General features: G+C 39.7%; 1 protein-coding gene across 11 annotated transcripts in view; it reads left to right on the top strand.

Annotated features, from left to right (window-relative positions):
* Positions 1–16,281, top strand: part of Ptk2 (protein tyrosine kinase 2) — a gene marked incomplete at its 5' end in the record, with an annotated part of 284,866 nt that overhangs the window by 212,240 nt on the left and 56,345 nt on the right. For all 11 annotated transcript variants that reach the window (XM_013521316.1, XM_013521321.1, XM_013521320.1 and 8 more), the window contains 5 exon segments: positions 503–603; positions 2,616–2,731; positions 3,790–3,890; positions 4,024–4,113; positions 7,110–7,314. In XM_013521316.1, coding sequence (XP_013376770.1) covers positions 503–603; positions 2,616–2,731; positions 3,790–3,890; positions 4,024–4,113; positions 7,110–7,314 — 613 coding nt within the window.

The raw sequence follows: 16,281 nt of genomic DNA, 5'->3' as shown, positions 1-16,281 counted from the left end.
CCTTGTAATGGCCCTCTCCTCACCATGCCATTCTCCTCACCATGCCACCCTGCTGCTACTACAAGGCACCATGTCCTTGATAGCTGGCAGAGGCTTCACCTAGGCCAGCAGGGTTGGGACAGGAGACTCTGCAGCCAAGAGTTCCCAGCTCTAAGGACACTGCTGCTATCAGGTCTTCGAGGTGGGTTGGAAGAGTCGTTCGCCTGTGCTTCACAGCCTGGAGGGCCCTGTGGGAGGAGACTGTGCTCTTTCTTATTGTAGTCTCTTGTCCCTTTCTCACCCTGTATTTCCCTTAGCATGAGTTGGCTGTCGTGGTTATTCTGTGCCTGAACAGCAGAAAGAACTTTTCTGTGTCAGTTTTGGCCCCCTTAAGACATGAGTAAAACTGACCCAGGGTATTAAGCTCAGAGTCTCCAAACCATCAGGCTTGTGTCTTAATTAGACCAGTCTTAAGAAAAACTAACAGTTATAAAAAGAATAACAGGACAACTTTTTTCCCTAGTAACAATGCGGCAGTTTGACCATCCTCATATTGTGAAGCTGATTGGAGTCATCACAGAGAATCCTGTCTGGATAATAATGGAGCTATGCACACTGGGAGAGGTACTGTGATCTCCAGACCTGTCTGGGTTGGTGACTAAGCAGTAGTCTCATGCTTTGTAATCATTTAGTCTGCATTTGGAGTTTGATATCCTTTGCTTCAGAAAAGAAAGTATGGATTTCCTGTATTTTCAGAAAAGTTTTAGGATTATGTATGGTCTTGATTCTGCAAATATGAATAGAAATATCTTCATCATTGAGCCAGGTACAGTGGAACTTACCTTCACAGGAGGCTGAAGTAGGTGGATTACTTGAGCCTAGGAAGTCGTTGTCATCATTGTGTGGTTGTTGTTACAGGATTTTTTGTGTATATGTGACAGGAGATTAAACCCAAGGCCTTGTACATCTGGAGAAGTACTCTACCACTGAGTTAGTTCCTTAGCCCTCTTTTTTTTCTTTTCTCTAGTCAGTCTCTCTGTTTCCTGGGCTAGCTGCTAACAAGATTGCCCTGCTTCAGCCTCCTAAATATTTGAGATTATAGTTGTGTGCCACCACACCTAAGAAGGCCAGAAGTTTGAAAACAGCTTGGCAAATATAACAAGACCTTGTCTCTAAAAACAAAAGACTTTTATCATTAAATTTCCTTCATCCAATACTGGCAGCATTGCCTTTTCCATCCAGGTATTTTATAGGAACTGGTAGCAATAGCTGACCAAGTAGTTCTTTTTTATTGTTGCCTAAAGAACTAGCCCAATGATTGAAGCATGAAAGAAACAATGTTAATGGACTTTGGGTAAATTAATGTTGCATTAAGGTAAATCAAAACAGTTTCTTAAGGCATTTATAGAATTTAATTTGCAGCCAGGTATGGTAGTGCATGCTTATAATTTTAGCACTCAGGAGGCTGAGGCAGAAGGATCACTGAATTCAAGCCCAGCTTGAACTATATAGCAAGACCTTGTCTCAAAAACCCCCCAAACAAACAAAAAATTAATTTGCAGTATCTTCTAGACCAGCTGCTATTAGTCATAATTTCTTTGAAAAGTCTGAGTAATAACCATGTCAGTAGCCCTCTTTGAAATTCTCCAAAATATAGAAACTTTAATAAGTCATCACCATTACCTGGAAACTTGCTAGAAATGCAAATTCTTGCGCCCTACTACAAGCAAGTGTGCTGAATCAGACAACCAGGCGGGGAGGCAGGCCAGCAGTTTTTGTCATCAAATACCCCCCTCTTCCTTCTGCCCTGCATTTCTAAATGAAATAGAATATTTTTGGTTCACAGGGGGTTTTTCGCTTTTGCTTTTGGAGAATTTGCCAATTCTTGTGACAAAAAAATCTACTAAATGTTTTTTCTTACTGATTTTGTAGAATTAGGGTGTTAATAAATTCATGTGCCTTTCATGTCTGTGTTAGTCTTTTGCTAAATTAATGACATCAGTAGGGACTACTAAACCAAGTGGGATAAGTAGTCAGTCTGTGACCATTTTACCCTTCTGCATTCAAACTGTGGAGTAGGAAATTGGGGAGGACTCCTTGCCTCCCTTTTCTCCTCATAACATGAGTACCTATCCTGAGACAGAGTGAGGTTTGCAGTAGAAGCAAATGGACTGTTCTGTGTGTTACTTTTGTCTTTCAACTATTACTATGTCGCAGTAATGTATACTACACTTTCATCCATTCCCATGAAGCATATCTTTTTTTTTTTTTTTTTTTTTTAGAAATTTGTCTTTGGTCATAAGGATTCTAATTTTACAATAGCATTTCAAGTAAAGATGACTTTAATATGTGAGTTAAAAATGTTTCATCTGTTAGAAAATTTTTTTAGGTAGGGGAGAATTAAAGCTATCCTCTTATTAGATACGAATTTGGAAAGCTAGGGCTTTAGCTCAGTGTTTGAGTCCTTGCCTAGCGTTGTACGAGACCCTGGCTTCAATCCACAGTCTGAGAATGGAGTGTCTTTGGAAGTGATCACATTATTGAGTGTAGCTTTCTGCTGTCGGTTTTTTTTTTGTTTTTTTTTTTTTTTTTGTCTCTGATTGTTTTTCTTTTTTATCTTGACCATTTTTCCAAAGCTGAGGTCATTTTTACAAGTGAGGAAATACAGCCTGGATCTGGCATCTCTGATCCTGTATGCCTATCAGCTTAGTACAGCACTTGCATATCTGGAGAGCAAAAGATTTGTACACAGGTAAGACAGTCATGAAGCTGCTAAATCGCTGTCTGAGCCGGGGGAACAGTAGATGAGACTGGGGTGTGGAGATTACTTACTGTGCCTCATGGATACTTTTGTACCATTTTATTCTACTGTGCAGTCACTAGCAAGTCATGCATGTTACATCCTTTCAGCATGAAGTGCCATGGCATATTAATACATAGTTAAAGGATTTTTCATGAAGCTTTTAGGTTGTTTATTCCTTTCACATGTACGATCAATAGGCTGTCTTTGGCATTAGATCAATGAACATATAAATGTTTCCCAAAATATATAAATGTCTCAGGACTTTCCAGGATACCACTGTGTCACTAGTGACATCTGTTGACATTCTGCAGAATTTCTGTTCATTTCTTTTTATAGCTTGCAGGTCTATAATTTGAATGCAAGTGAAAATGTCCTCATGATTTAATGACCCTGTAAAGTATTGTTTCAGGGTTATTGTGTTTTGTGGAGGGCGCTTGAGTCAGGGCCTTGCTATGTAGTTCAGGCTGGCCTTGAACTCACCGTAGTCCAGGCTGGCCTTAAACTTAGGGCAGTCCTCCTGCCTTAGTCTCCCAAGTCCTGGGATTACAGACATGTGCCACCATGCCTAGCTATGGGTTATTGTTTTTTTCAATACAGCATTACAATAAACTGCATCAGCAAAGTCATTCATAGAAGCTCACAAGGTAACTTTTATTGAATGAGCTACCTTAACAATGGTGAAGTTATAGACCTAGTTGTGTATGACTATCAGTTAATACAGTTGGTAATATGAATTCCTAAAAAGTAATAAGCACTTTCATTAATAAACATTATTTGCAAATATATATTGCCACCATTCAAAATAATTGTCAATATATTCATGAGTGAATATCTACCAAAAGACATATATATGAAATAAAATATGTATTTTGTAACTTAATAAATCTGTTCACCATTGTACATAAACTGTCTGATTTTTAAAGTTCCTACTGGTATATCTTTAAATAACATAGATAAGTTTGGATTTTTTATTCATTTTTACTGTGTTAAAATTTATTCTTTATCAGGGACATTGCTGCTCGGAATGTCCTGGTGTCCTCAAATGATTGTGTAAAGTTGGGAGACTTTGGGTTATCCCGATACATGGAAGACAGTACTTACTACAAAGGTAAGAAACCAGAGCAATAATAGAGTGTCCCAAGGGTTGAATAGTTGATGCTTTTTATTTTGATGCTGAAAAGCTATCTTAGGTTCTCAAGCACATAACAGGGGAAACTTATTTTCTAAAATTAATCTTCTAGCTTCCAAAGGAAAATTGCCTATTAAATGGATGGCTCCAGAGTCAATCAATTTTCGACGTTTTACCTCAGCTAGTGATGTATGGATGTTTGGTGAGTATTTTTAAAGTTCTGTTTTTTTTTTTTTAATATATTTTCTATATTCTACAAAATAAGCTTAGTATGACCCCTTTCCTGAATATGAAGTTTGCTTTGCCACCCCTAACCTGACCACTTCCTTGCCCAGGGTTACCTCAGATACATGGACTACTGACCATAGAGCAAGTGCTGGGCAATGACTCAGACATACTTCTGCAGTGCTCCACTGTTTTGTTGGAATACCACTCTTCCCCCGTTCCTTTCTGCTGTCTTTCATCCCCCACAGTGTGATACCTGTCTGTTTCCTTTTTCTCTCCTTTCTCCTCTGAGTTTCAGTGTGTCTTCACCTAACAGGTCCTTCTGGCTCTGATGGCACCTTTACCACGGAGGTTCTGTGCTTACACTTCATCTCCTGACTGGATCTGCCTGTCTGAACATACGAGAGTTGGCTCCTGTCTTCCATAGCTGCTGCTTTTTTGATGTCTGCTCTCTCCCTTCCACTGCCCCAGATGGTTCCTCTTCATCCTGCTCTAGATTATTGCTGTACCTCCCAACTAGTTTAAAGGGGATCTCTAGCTCATCTATACTTTGTACTTAAACTTCTGTATCCAAATTGTGAAATGACTTACTTACTCTTCTCATTGTGGGTAGCACTCCTCCCTTCACCTTTCCGGGTGTTACTCGTATTTGGAATACCTTATTCTTACACTTTCCTCTCCAGTTGAAATCCCATCTGACCTTAAATGTTCATTCTTCCATGATGCCTTACGTGTCAGCTATCTTGACCAAATACCAACTCCCTTTTTCTGCATTCCCCAAGCTTTATCCCTGTCATGATATTCGTGTGTTATCTTGTAAGCAGTCTTGTTTGCAAACTGTCTCTGCCAGGCTAGAACTGCTTCAGAGGAGGTGCCCTGTTAAATTTATGTATTTTTTTCTATAAATAAAAATGACTTAGTATTTATCAAATAAGTGTTCTTTTTCTCCTGTCCACTTGCTATTAATGATTAATAACCTTTTAGAATACACAAAATTGTAATTAAGAAAAGGAAAGAACTTTCAACTAAAAAAGGAAGCCATGTTATGTGATTAGAAAAATTCTGTAGTCCAGGTGACACTAGTTCACAAGAGGACTGCATTTGTGAGCTTTGTAACCCACAAAACAAGGTTTCCCATATCAAAGATTCTCAAAAGCCTATTTTTCTTCATTTTACCATTTCTAAAACTGGGTATATCTTAAACCAGTAGCATTTTGCATTTGGCATTAATTGGGGGCATTGATGCAGTTGTCCTTACCTGGATTTGTGTTGACTTTGTCTGTTCATACTGTTACTTTCATGTCCAAATGAGCTTAAAAGAGCTCTTTTGATAAGAATAAAATACACAGTTGGAAGCACTGAGATATTGTGATTAGAGTGGTTCCATTCATTGTCATGTGAGATAATGGTGCTTTCTATAATCATTAGTATGTTGGATTTGATTACATAATAAAGTAGTTAAAGAAATGTAAGGCTATTGTGAGGATTAAGGATAATATTTGTAAATTTCAAAGAAAGATGCCAGAAATGTGTTAAATTCTTAAGACATTTTTGTTTGTTTGTTTGTTTGTTTTTCTTGCAGTACCAGGAATCGAACTCGCCACTTGCGCTTGCCAAGCAGGCACTGTGCCACTGAGCTAAATCCCCAGCCCCCAATTCTCAAGAAATTATAACTGGCCTTGTGATATTATTGATAATACTATTAGGATTTCTAGTGAAAAAAGCAGCACCAAGGCACTTTTTTTTTTTTTTTTCAGATTTACTTTGGAAAGTATTGGAAATTACTAAATTTACAGCTAGTTTTAGAATTTGATATGCTTTGACATGGCTTGCCTCATTCATTTCATTCTACAAAGTCACAGTTCTTCTCTTCAGAGTATCTTTGGATTTTTGATTCAAGGTCTCTGTGTAGCCCATCTGGCTTCAAACTCATGGTCTTCCTGCTTGGGATTGTAGGCATGTGCCATTGTGCCTGGCTCTCGATCGTCATTTGTGTAGTGTGCATTTTGATAGAAGTAGACTTAAAATGACAATAACTTACGAAAGGACGATCAGGAAAAGCTTCATAGAAAAACTGCATCACAGATGTACCTTTAAAACAGCAAGTTTGTGAAAAATATGGCATGTAACACAGAGTGTAGCCCCAGCACAGGCAGGCTACAGCCTGTTCAAGAGACAGTGAGAGATCTAGGATGGCCAAAGCACAGAGTAGCTATCACAGGATGCTAGTAGAAGGTGTCTATCACAGCACCAACTGGTGCATTCCTTTCTTACTGTATTGCATGTCACCATTGTCAGTGTTAGGGATGGTTGTGTGTGTTTTTTCACTTGAAAAGTGACTTCTTTAAGGTTACTCTGAAGATAGCAGGAAGACAGTTGATTTCTCAAGGATTAAGTGCAAATAAGCTTTCTGAGGTTGAGTTGTGGCTTCTGTGTATGCAATCACTGCAGCCCAGGGAAGTTGACAGCTTTGCTGTGTGAAGATGGTAATAGCAAACCAGGCAATAATGTTATTGTGCACCTAGGCAAGATATCTGACTCTTCTAAAATTTAAGGTTTTAAGTTGTATTATTTTCTCTGTTAGGCCTCAAGTCATTTCCTATAATTATAATCAGGTTGGACTGAAGTTGGGGTAGAGGGTAGTTCCAAAAGTCATTCAGCTTGTTTTAAACTGGTTCATCAAGCAGTGAAGTTTCGCTGTAGCTCATGGGCCACTTTCTAATGTTAAGATTTTCAGAGAAGTAAACCTCTAGGAAAAAGTATGACTTTTTCTTCAACATTTTATTACTCACACCATGTTAAACTAGTGCTGTTCTTATTTTATATTGGAGTCAATGGAATAATGCTTTGGTTAGATGAGTTAACCCAAACCTCACGATTGATTCTCTGGTGCCAGCTGTGGAGCTGTTCCTGGAACCTGGGAATTACATCCTTCATACTGAGCTCACTGCTGTTTTCATTCCCACTTCACAGGTGTATGTATGTGGGAGATACTGATGCATGGTGTGAAGCCTTTTCAAGGAGTGAAGAACAATGATGTGATCGGTCGAATTGAAAATGGGGAAAGATTACCAATGCCTCCAAATTGTCCTCCTACCCTCTACAGCCTTATGACGAAATGCTGGGCCTATGACCCCAGCAGACGGCCCAGGTTTACTGAACTTAAAGCTCAGCTCAGGTAGGAGAGGGGCGGGAAGGGCCTGGGGGTGGGGGGCAGATCTTGCTACTTCTCCTTTGCAGTCTTAGCACTCTTAAGGTCATTTTTCCAGTATATCTAAGGCTGAATACTTTCTTCTGCAAAGGCAATTACTTTTACATTTTATTTACTTTCCTCTGTACCTAGCTAGAGTCTTTAGTGAATTGTATCTTAAAATCTTAATAAACTTCAGTGTGATCTCTTCTCTCTGTCCTAGCTTCCAACTTAGCATGGCTTAACACACTCATAATTATTTTGTCCCTGCTTAAATCTCATCTCACCCAATCCCTTCACTCCTTGGTACTTTGTGCTCTAGCAATACCTATGGGAGTCTCCTGGTGCAACTCACTGCCTTCCACATGCCAGCTGGCTTTGCCACCTGATTTAGTCTCTAGATGCTACCTCCTTCTGGAAACTTCCCTTATCAACCATGTACCCCAAAGAGATAGTCCCTCCTTTGGTACCCTTTGAGTACTCTTACTGTTGTATTTCAGAACCCATTGCTTTTTTGTGGCTCTCACTTTGTGCTAGACACTATTAGACCCCAGACCTCTAGTACTCCCTGTTCCCTGGGGGTCATATAGAGACCCCATGTGTACCAAGTTCCTCGTAGAAATGTCTGCCCAGTCTCCCTGTTGCCTGGCTCAGGGAGGCCTTAGTTTGTTTGTCTGAGTCTGCAACTCAAGTCAGCTCCTCATCCCCATGTCTCACTCATTTCTGTAGCCTAGTGCCAAGCTTAGGACTGGGCACCATATAAGCATCCAGTGAACGTTTGTTGAATTGAATTGAATCATTGTCTAGATTGATACCTAATACCTTCATATATGTGATATTTTAACATGATATGTGGGCGCAAAGTTTAATTACACAAACATCATTGTGGTTCAGTGTGTGCCATATTGCCTCTTTTCACATTTGGAGGACTTCCTGATTTTATATGAGTTTTTGTTTACTTGCTATATTTCAATCTTTTTTCAAAAAAATCTCTAAATATTAGGGTCCAGAAGACCCCAAAAGCTCATTTCGCTTACCCTTCTTAGCTGGTGCCTGAACCCTCTCTAGGCCTCAGGACACCTTCAGGCACCTTAGAAGAAGGCAGCTTATAGGGAGCATCTAAGGAGAAGTAGCACATATTAGAAGTATAAATGACTCTGGTTTTCTAGTGTTTGCTGAGCACATTTGTGTTCTGAGATAGGTTCCGTGGGTTCACGGTGAACAAACCCAGTCCTTGGTCCAGAGAACTTCAGGTCCAGGGCTAGGTACAGAAGTCACAATGCTTTTAAGCATACAGCAGAAAGTACTCCAAAAGACCAGCCACACACTTCATCCCCCGCGCTCTCACCCCCAGGCTGGTTCCACTGGGACAACTCTAGGACAACTGTGTTCCTATAGGAACAACCTGTGTTGTTGGCCTATAGGACAACTCTGTGTTTCTTTGTGCGTGGTAGGCCATCAAGTGTTTCTAGACAGCAGCATTCTGCTTGCTGCACAATTTTCTTCAAGCTGAAAATTTCCAGTGTCTTGATTAATTGTTCTCTTACTTACATATTCTGTCACTATTACAACAGATTTTGAACATGCTTTATTTCATGTTTTCTCAGAAATGTTTCTGTTCCTCTTTGATCTTTTCTCAGAACTGGTCAGCTCCTGTCCTTGAAATGCCCTCCTTTCTGGTACCAGTCTCATTACCCTCCCTGCCAAACATTGCCCTTCCTTGCCTACTTGCTGTCCCTCCATCCTTACACAGACCAGGTGTGAGCCAGGTCTCTGTTCTCAGCCTCCTGAGTGCCCTCCCTTCTCTTTGCAGTGGTCTGGCTTATTCATAATCTCAACCTCTCCTCTCTGTTGTCTTTAGCTTTGGTCTTGCCTTTTTTCACAAATCCCAAACCTACATTTTAAATTGCCAGTTGGATATTGTATCATGAAAAAAGCGAAGCTGTTAACAACTCTTCTGATCCAGTTCTTCCTTCCCCTGACTTGTCTTCATCTGTGTGGTCTAACTGACTTAATCAGAAACATCACTATGAAAGGTAACTTCCCTGCTCAGAACAACGTCCAGCGGGTTCTCATCACTACTTATGTTCAGGCAAAGGCTTGCAGATAGCACTTAGGTCTACTTCAGTTATGGCCGGGAAACTTCCCACCCCTTTCACACACCACGGCTAGACTCATTCGCTGCCCCAGCCTGGAATGCGTCCTCCAGCTGTGGAGACCCTCCCCTTCTGTCCTGGCCTCTTTCCTACACTGGCTCTTCTGTAACTTTGCAGCTCACCAGACTCTACTGTGAGTCTCCAGTGCCGTGTGTTCCTTTACTTAGCCCCCATTGCCACAGATGGCTGCTTCCTGCATTCAGTTCCATTCCACAAATGCTGTTGAACCTGGTGCTGGTCACTGGGGCACAGATGACCGAAGGCACTTTTCCTGCCCTCGAGGAGCTCACAGTCTAGTATGTCTTTACCCTACTAGACTGAGGCTCCTTGAGGACAGGGATCGTCATACTCACCTCGGTGTTGCCGCCCTTGCAGCCAGGAGCACTGGTGGAGCTCGTGCCTCTACTGTAGTTCATGATGTCTTCTTAGGCACAGTGAGCACCGGTAACTGAGCATTCATTTATCCTGCTTGTGTTTTCATCTGAAATGGATTTTAATTTTGCATTTAACTGTTATAAAGGGCTACCAAATAAGGTGATAAAATTTAACTTAATAATATACTCTCTTGCTTGGGCATTTACATAGACAGTGTCTCACAATAATTAAGTAGTTTTTACTAGTGAGTTTTTAAAAAAATTTTTTCTTCCAAGGTTTTCACAAAAAATAAATATTGGAAAGCCCTTACTCACACCAAGGTAGTCAAACCTGTTTTCAAACCCATTCTCTTTCCTAACCTTAAAAGCAGATATTGTAAGCTGTTTTATATCACTATGGCTTCTACTCATCCTGAACTGGACTGTGTATTCGTGTGACTGCATGAGTTTAAGGAAGTAACATTTGGGATGAAGCTGTTAGGCAAAGTCATAGGAAAATTACTTGGTCATATTTTCCTGAGTTCCTTGATGACCCAGGGAAGCTGTCGTAATCATATCCTGTTTCCATATTCGTAGGAGTAAATTTGTGGTGGTCATTATCGTAGGTGGTCATTATCAAGTGTAAACAAATTCTCAATAGGAATATTTTAACTGATCAGCTGAAAATTTCTCATAGACTTAACATTTTTGTGCCTTATGACTGACAGATTTAAGAGTGTTCTAAGTAATTTTTAACGGGAAAGCATTTAGTCCCTGTTTAGGTTAAATTAATTCTTTGCTCCTGTGCCAAGGAAGCCATAATGAACAGCTTTAAGCCTGGCATCATAGCACACACCTATAATCCCAGCACGAGGGAGCCTGTGACAGGAGGATAACCAAGAGTTCCAGGCCAACCTAAATTACATAACGAGATCCTGTCTCAAAAAAAAAAAGATAATAAATAACTTTGGGGGGGACTTCTGCTAAAAAATAGCATTTCTCATCGTTCTTTCATTGACCAAGGTGTTGTGACACTATAAAAGAACGTGAGAGCTGGGTATGATGTCATCACCTGCAATTCCGCACTCTGGGAGGCTGAGGCAGGAGGATTATCAAATTTTAGCAGTTTAGGGACACCCAAAAAATAAAAAGGGCTGAGGCTGTAGCTCATTTCAAAAGCCCTAGATTCATTTCTCTATTATGGAGTTGGGGAAGCCTCAAGGTTTTGTTTGATTAGTTGGTTTTGATTTTTTTTCAGATAGGGTTTCACCCTAAAGTACAGGCTGACCTTGAACTCTCCATGTAGCTCAGCCTGGCCTTAAACTCACAACCCTCCTGCCTTAGCCTTTAAGTGCTGGGATTACGGATATGCACCACTGTGTCATGCTCGAGAATGTCCATTTTATCTCAGGTTAGGGAAATGTTTTAAGATTGTGTTAAATTTCTTAAAGACCCTTTAGAAGGGATTTAAGGGCAGTAAACAAAATGGTTACTCTTAAGTTTGTGAGCCCTAATTTTCACCTATTTCTTAATGTTTTTATTGAGATATGATAATATTCATCAACACTGAATAGAGAATGTTCTGTGAGCAGCTGGGTGAATTTTCACAAACTGAGCACAACATCTAACCATTATACAAAACAAGAAAGCAGTAGTCCAGAAATCTACCAAAGATGCCCCTTTTCATTTGCTGTTCACTCTCCAAGGGTAGCCACTGTCCTGCCCATGGATTAGTTCGGCTTGTTTTTTTTAACTCCATCTGCATAGCATTCATTGGTACATAGCATTTATTTATGAGTTCATTTATAAGCTCATCCATTTTATTCAGGTAGTCATTGCTGTATAGTTTCCCATCTGTGAATACACTGGAGTTTATTTGGCCACTTCATGGTTGGTAAAGATTTAGATGCTTTTCACATTGGGGCTGTCAAGAATATAGCTGCATGAACATAATTGTTAGTGCCCTGGAACACACATGAAGGCATCTCAGTAAGGTGTATACCTGTGAGTCTGAAGCTGTGCATACATTGAGCTCTAGCAGACACTGGCAGTTTCCAAAATGGATATACCACTTTATAGTATGCCCAGCAGTGAGCAAAACTCCAGTTGCTGCAAAGGTAGTTGGTTTTTCAGTGTTTTTGTTTGTTTGCAGTATTAGGGATTGAATCCAGATCATACTGAGCTACAACCTTAGCCCTTTTTTATTTTATTTTTGAGATAGGGTCTCAAACTAGCCTCCAGTTGGGGTCCTCCTAACTCAGCCTTCCACATAACTAGGATTATAGGCATGTACCGCCATTTCTGGCTTTTTTTTTTTTTTTTAACTTTTGGAAATTCTTCTTTCTAAGCAAGCCAGTTTCACAAATGAAGTAAAAAGATATAAGTGGTACATAAAGGAACTTACCTGATCCTACATGTTCAGGTTAAGTATTGCCTTAGAAGACAGTCCTATTTTAGATTGGTCTCTATTACTGAGCTCTTTAGAAAGAGTTTCCTGCATTGATAGCAAGTCTCTATCCTCTACAGTTAGCTTTACTAGTTTACAACATTAAGAAGTTAACAGTTTTCAAACACATTGTGTTGCCAGGAATCCTGCCACAAACTCTGTCATCACAATCCTTGGAGATACAGGATGAGGAGATTGAAACTATGTAGTGAGGCCCTTGACCTAAACCACAGAGCTAGAGCCATTGTGTCCCACTGCCTTGTTGGTTTTTTTTTTTTTGTTTTTTGTTTTTTCTCTTTTTGAGACCGGGTCTCACTATTATGCAGTTCAAGCTGACCTTGAGCTCACTTTGTAGCCCAGGCGGGCCTCAAACTCGCAACGATCCTCCTGCCTCAGCCTCCCAAGTGCTGGGATTACAGGCATGCACCACCGTGTCCGGCCCCACTGCCTTAATGTTAGGAGCCTATAAACCATTGAGAGTGCTGTCTTAGGATTTGGACTGATTAGCAAGTTGTCAATGTTGCTGACAGAAGGAAAAAAAAAAATGTACTGTTATACAGAATTTCTGCTTCCTTACATTATTTGAAGAGTATCAGAAGGTGCTGCAGCATGTGGGGGGATTTCAGAATGACAGTTTCCAACTGTTACTTTCAAAGTATTTGCCCTTCTGCCTATACAGTATTTGTTTTGTTAACATACCTTGAGTGTGTTGCATTTTATGACTGTGGCCCCAGTAATACCACAGATAGTGGGGAACAGGTGTGGAAGTGTTGACAAGGCTACATCTACAGAGGTTACTTCGGCAGATTGGACCCAGGGTATGTCTGTGGGTTCTGTTCCAAGGAGGGTACTGGGAGTTTTAGAATTTGGGGGGTCAGAGAGTGTTGGGTGTGTGTGTGTAATTTTGCTTTAGAGTTTTTGATTGTTTTAACTTTATATTGTCATATTTTGCTGCTTAATTATATCTTACAATACTAGGCCTGGAAGAATCTGATCAAGGCTAAAGCTTAGGTCAGTGGCTACAGATAGAGGTTTCTTACATTTTTATTCTTGTTGCATGTTGATATTATACCCAAGTGAAGTTACAAAGTATCTCAGGAGCGGAAATTTTTTTTCAATTGATTTGTGAGCCTGCCTTTCAAGCTAGCAACAAAATCTTGTGTGTGTAAATTTTTTAAGGAAAAATTTGCTGTGTGGTCTTGGAGAGGTTACTTACATCCCTGTAAAAATAAGATCACAGTACTGCCCACGTGCTTGTTTTAGGATTAAGTGAAACAATTCATCCAAAATACCTTTAGTTACACACAGCTTATGATAGGCATATATACCTTTCTTTTTTTTTTTTTTTGAGACAGGGTCTCACTATGTAGTCCAGGCTGGCCTCAAACTTGTGGTGATCCTGTTGCCTCTGCCTCCTGTATGCTAGGATTATATGTGTGCACTACCATGCCTGGCGCATGTATACTTTCATCCAGTCTAATCATAGCTACTAGTAACAGTGAAGCTTTTTCTAAAGACCCGCAGTTATTAGTTACTTTTACAACAGTTTGGTTATTTAAATTTAATTATAAGGTAAATATCAGCATAACTGTAAGATTATTTGCTTTGGAGTCTGACAGACCTGAATTCAAATCCTGACCCCACCACTGATTGTCCCTAAGGAGCCCCTGTAAGCCTTCTATCCTCTTTTCCAAAATGAGGGTACCAGTAGCAGCTATTTTCTAAGGCACTGATGGTGAGCCTTTTGGAGACCAAGTGCCCAAACTGCAACCCCAAACCCACTTATTTATCACAAAGTATCAACACTGTAGTTAAACCTGAATGTTTGGCTACTGGTGCAGTGCTGGGAAGACCTGACTCAGGTGCCAACAAAGGGGCCTCTACAGCCCTGTTCCAGGATGTCATGTGGTTCAAGTGAAGAAAATGTGTAGCCTCCTTTAGTACATAGAAAGCGCTTTAAAAGTGATAGCTGTTCTTACTATCCAGATGTGGAAGTACTGATCACCTTTTTTGGACACTTTATGGAAGTCTTATGGAGATACTGACTTTAAAGTATCTATCTGAAAACATCTTTTTAAACAAGTGTTCAAAGCCCTTTTTGATTCTTTATTTGTTCTATAACATGACTCCCAACTTAGAAACCATAGGTTTGATTAATGATATGAGGTTACTTGTACTTCTTTGTATTTTTTTTAAGTAGTTTTGTATTTGCTATCAAAATTTCTTTCAAAGGTACTGAAGGTTTTCCTTTCAAAGGAAATTTGAAATTTTGAAATTTCAAATTTTGTATTTGCTGCCACAATTTTGTATTTGCTACCAAAATTCTTTCAAAGGTACTGAAGGTTTTCCTTTCAAAGGAAATTTGAAACTTTGAAATTTCTTTCAGAGGTACAAAGGTTTTCCTTCTCCTTGTTATCCTCTTGGGGATAACTAAACACTATCTGAAGGAGGAGTCTGGTTCCCAGTTATCCCTGTTTACTTCTTAAAAATGCTAACAGCATCCCTACATTAAAAAAAAAATGGTGAATCTACATTAAATAGCAATTTCATGTAAAATTTAAAGTTCTTCCACTAAAATTATGTCTTAACTGTTTTCATTTATTCTTTTCTTTCATGGGTTTTCATACCACTATAAATCAGAGCTTTACATATATATCCCTTTCATAGTTTTCTCCAGTTTCGTTTTGTGTGCAGTAAGCAAGTGATATTTGGGCTTGCGTTTCATAGAAATTACTCAGTTGTACTTCCATGGCTTCACATATCATCATCATAAGTATCGTTTGAATTTCACAGCTCGTAGTTTACATCTCAGCTCTAATCCATATATTTATTCTAACCTTTAAACCTCATCCTCCAAACCTACAATGAAATCATCAAACTTGCCCTGAAGCAGCCATAGTTCCTTCCCAGCAGTTCTGTTTGTCACTGTTTCCCTTTACCCCAGGATATTTATTTTTTTCCTAATTCCTGTACACTAAATTTTGCCCCCTCAGTCAGTAACCCTGGAAACATTAAGAAAAAATGGAGTACACATGAATGTCCCTCTCTCCTCTGGAAAGTGAAGCATGTCTGGCTCTGGTGAATGCCTCCCTGCTTCAATTTACAGAGAAGGACAAGAAGTGAGATTGGGTGGAGAGGTGGAGCAACTCAGCATAGTGACCACACTAACTGTACCCAAAGCCCACACAGGGGAGAGACGCAAAGTCCACTGTGTTCAGTGTATGAGTTCTTGGCTGAGAGTTTTTGGAAATTCAAAGCTAACAGCTTATCCTCCACCCCTCTTGCTCCCTCAGATATGCATTTTAGCAATATCTTTTCATTATATTTTTATATGTTTTTAACCTTTTGTTGTCTACTTGTAGTTGTTAATTGTACCTTATAAAGATGTAGAATTTACGTTTACCACCACCGTATTCTATTATGCTGTTTGTTCTCTTATATATCCATACATATATATGTATATGTGTGTGTATGACATTTATGTGTGTTGACCCCACAAAATGAGAAACCTCTTTAGCATTTCTTGTAGTGTAGATCTGTTGGTGGTAAATTCCATTAGTTTTATTTTATTCAAAAGTAAGTTGAGCTCAATTTCACTGCATATAAATTCTAGGTTGTCGGGATTATTTGTTCTTTTCCTTTTAGCACTTTCACACATTCCTGCCAGCTTGAAACACCAGTGGTACATGCGTGACTATCACATTGGGCAGCCTGTAGTGGCAGTACAAATGAATCTAACCACTTTTACCAGTCTTCTTACTCGTAAAATTAATAAAAAACTGCCCAGTAAGATAGTCGTGCATGTATCACTGATGGTTCAAGCCTGGCAGTGACACATGAGTTACACCCCATCATGAAAGTGTTAAGATGTCCGTCCACTCTCTTGTACCCAGTTGTTTCTAAGGAGAAGTTACTGGCCATTCAGATGATTATATGTAGTGCATCTTTTTCCCCCTGGCAGCTTCCAGTTTTCCTGTCTTTAGTTTACAGCAGTTTAGGG

This window comes from Chinchilla lanigera, unplaced genomic scaffold (genome assembly GCF_000276665.1).
Source record: "Chinchilla lanigera isolate Chin_1 unplaced genomic scaffold, ChiLan1.0 scaffold00060, whole genome shotgun sequence".
Lineage (NCBI taxonomy): Eukaryota > Metazoa > Chordata > Mammalia > Rodentia > Chinchillidae > Chinchilla > Chinchilla lanigera.
This window is presented reverse-complemented; position numbering and strand designations above follow the sequence as displayed.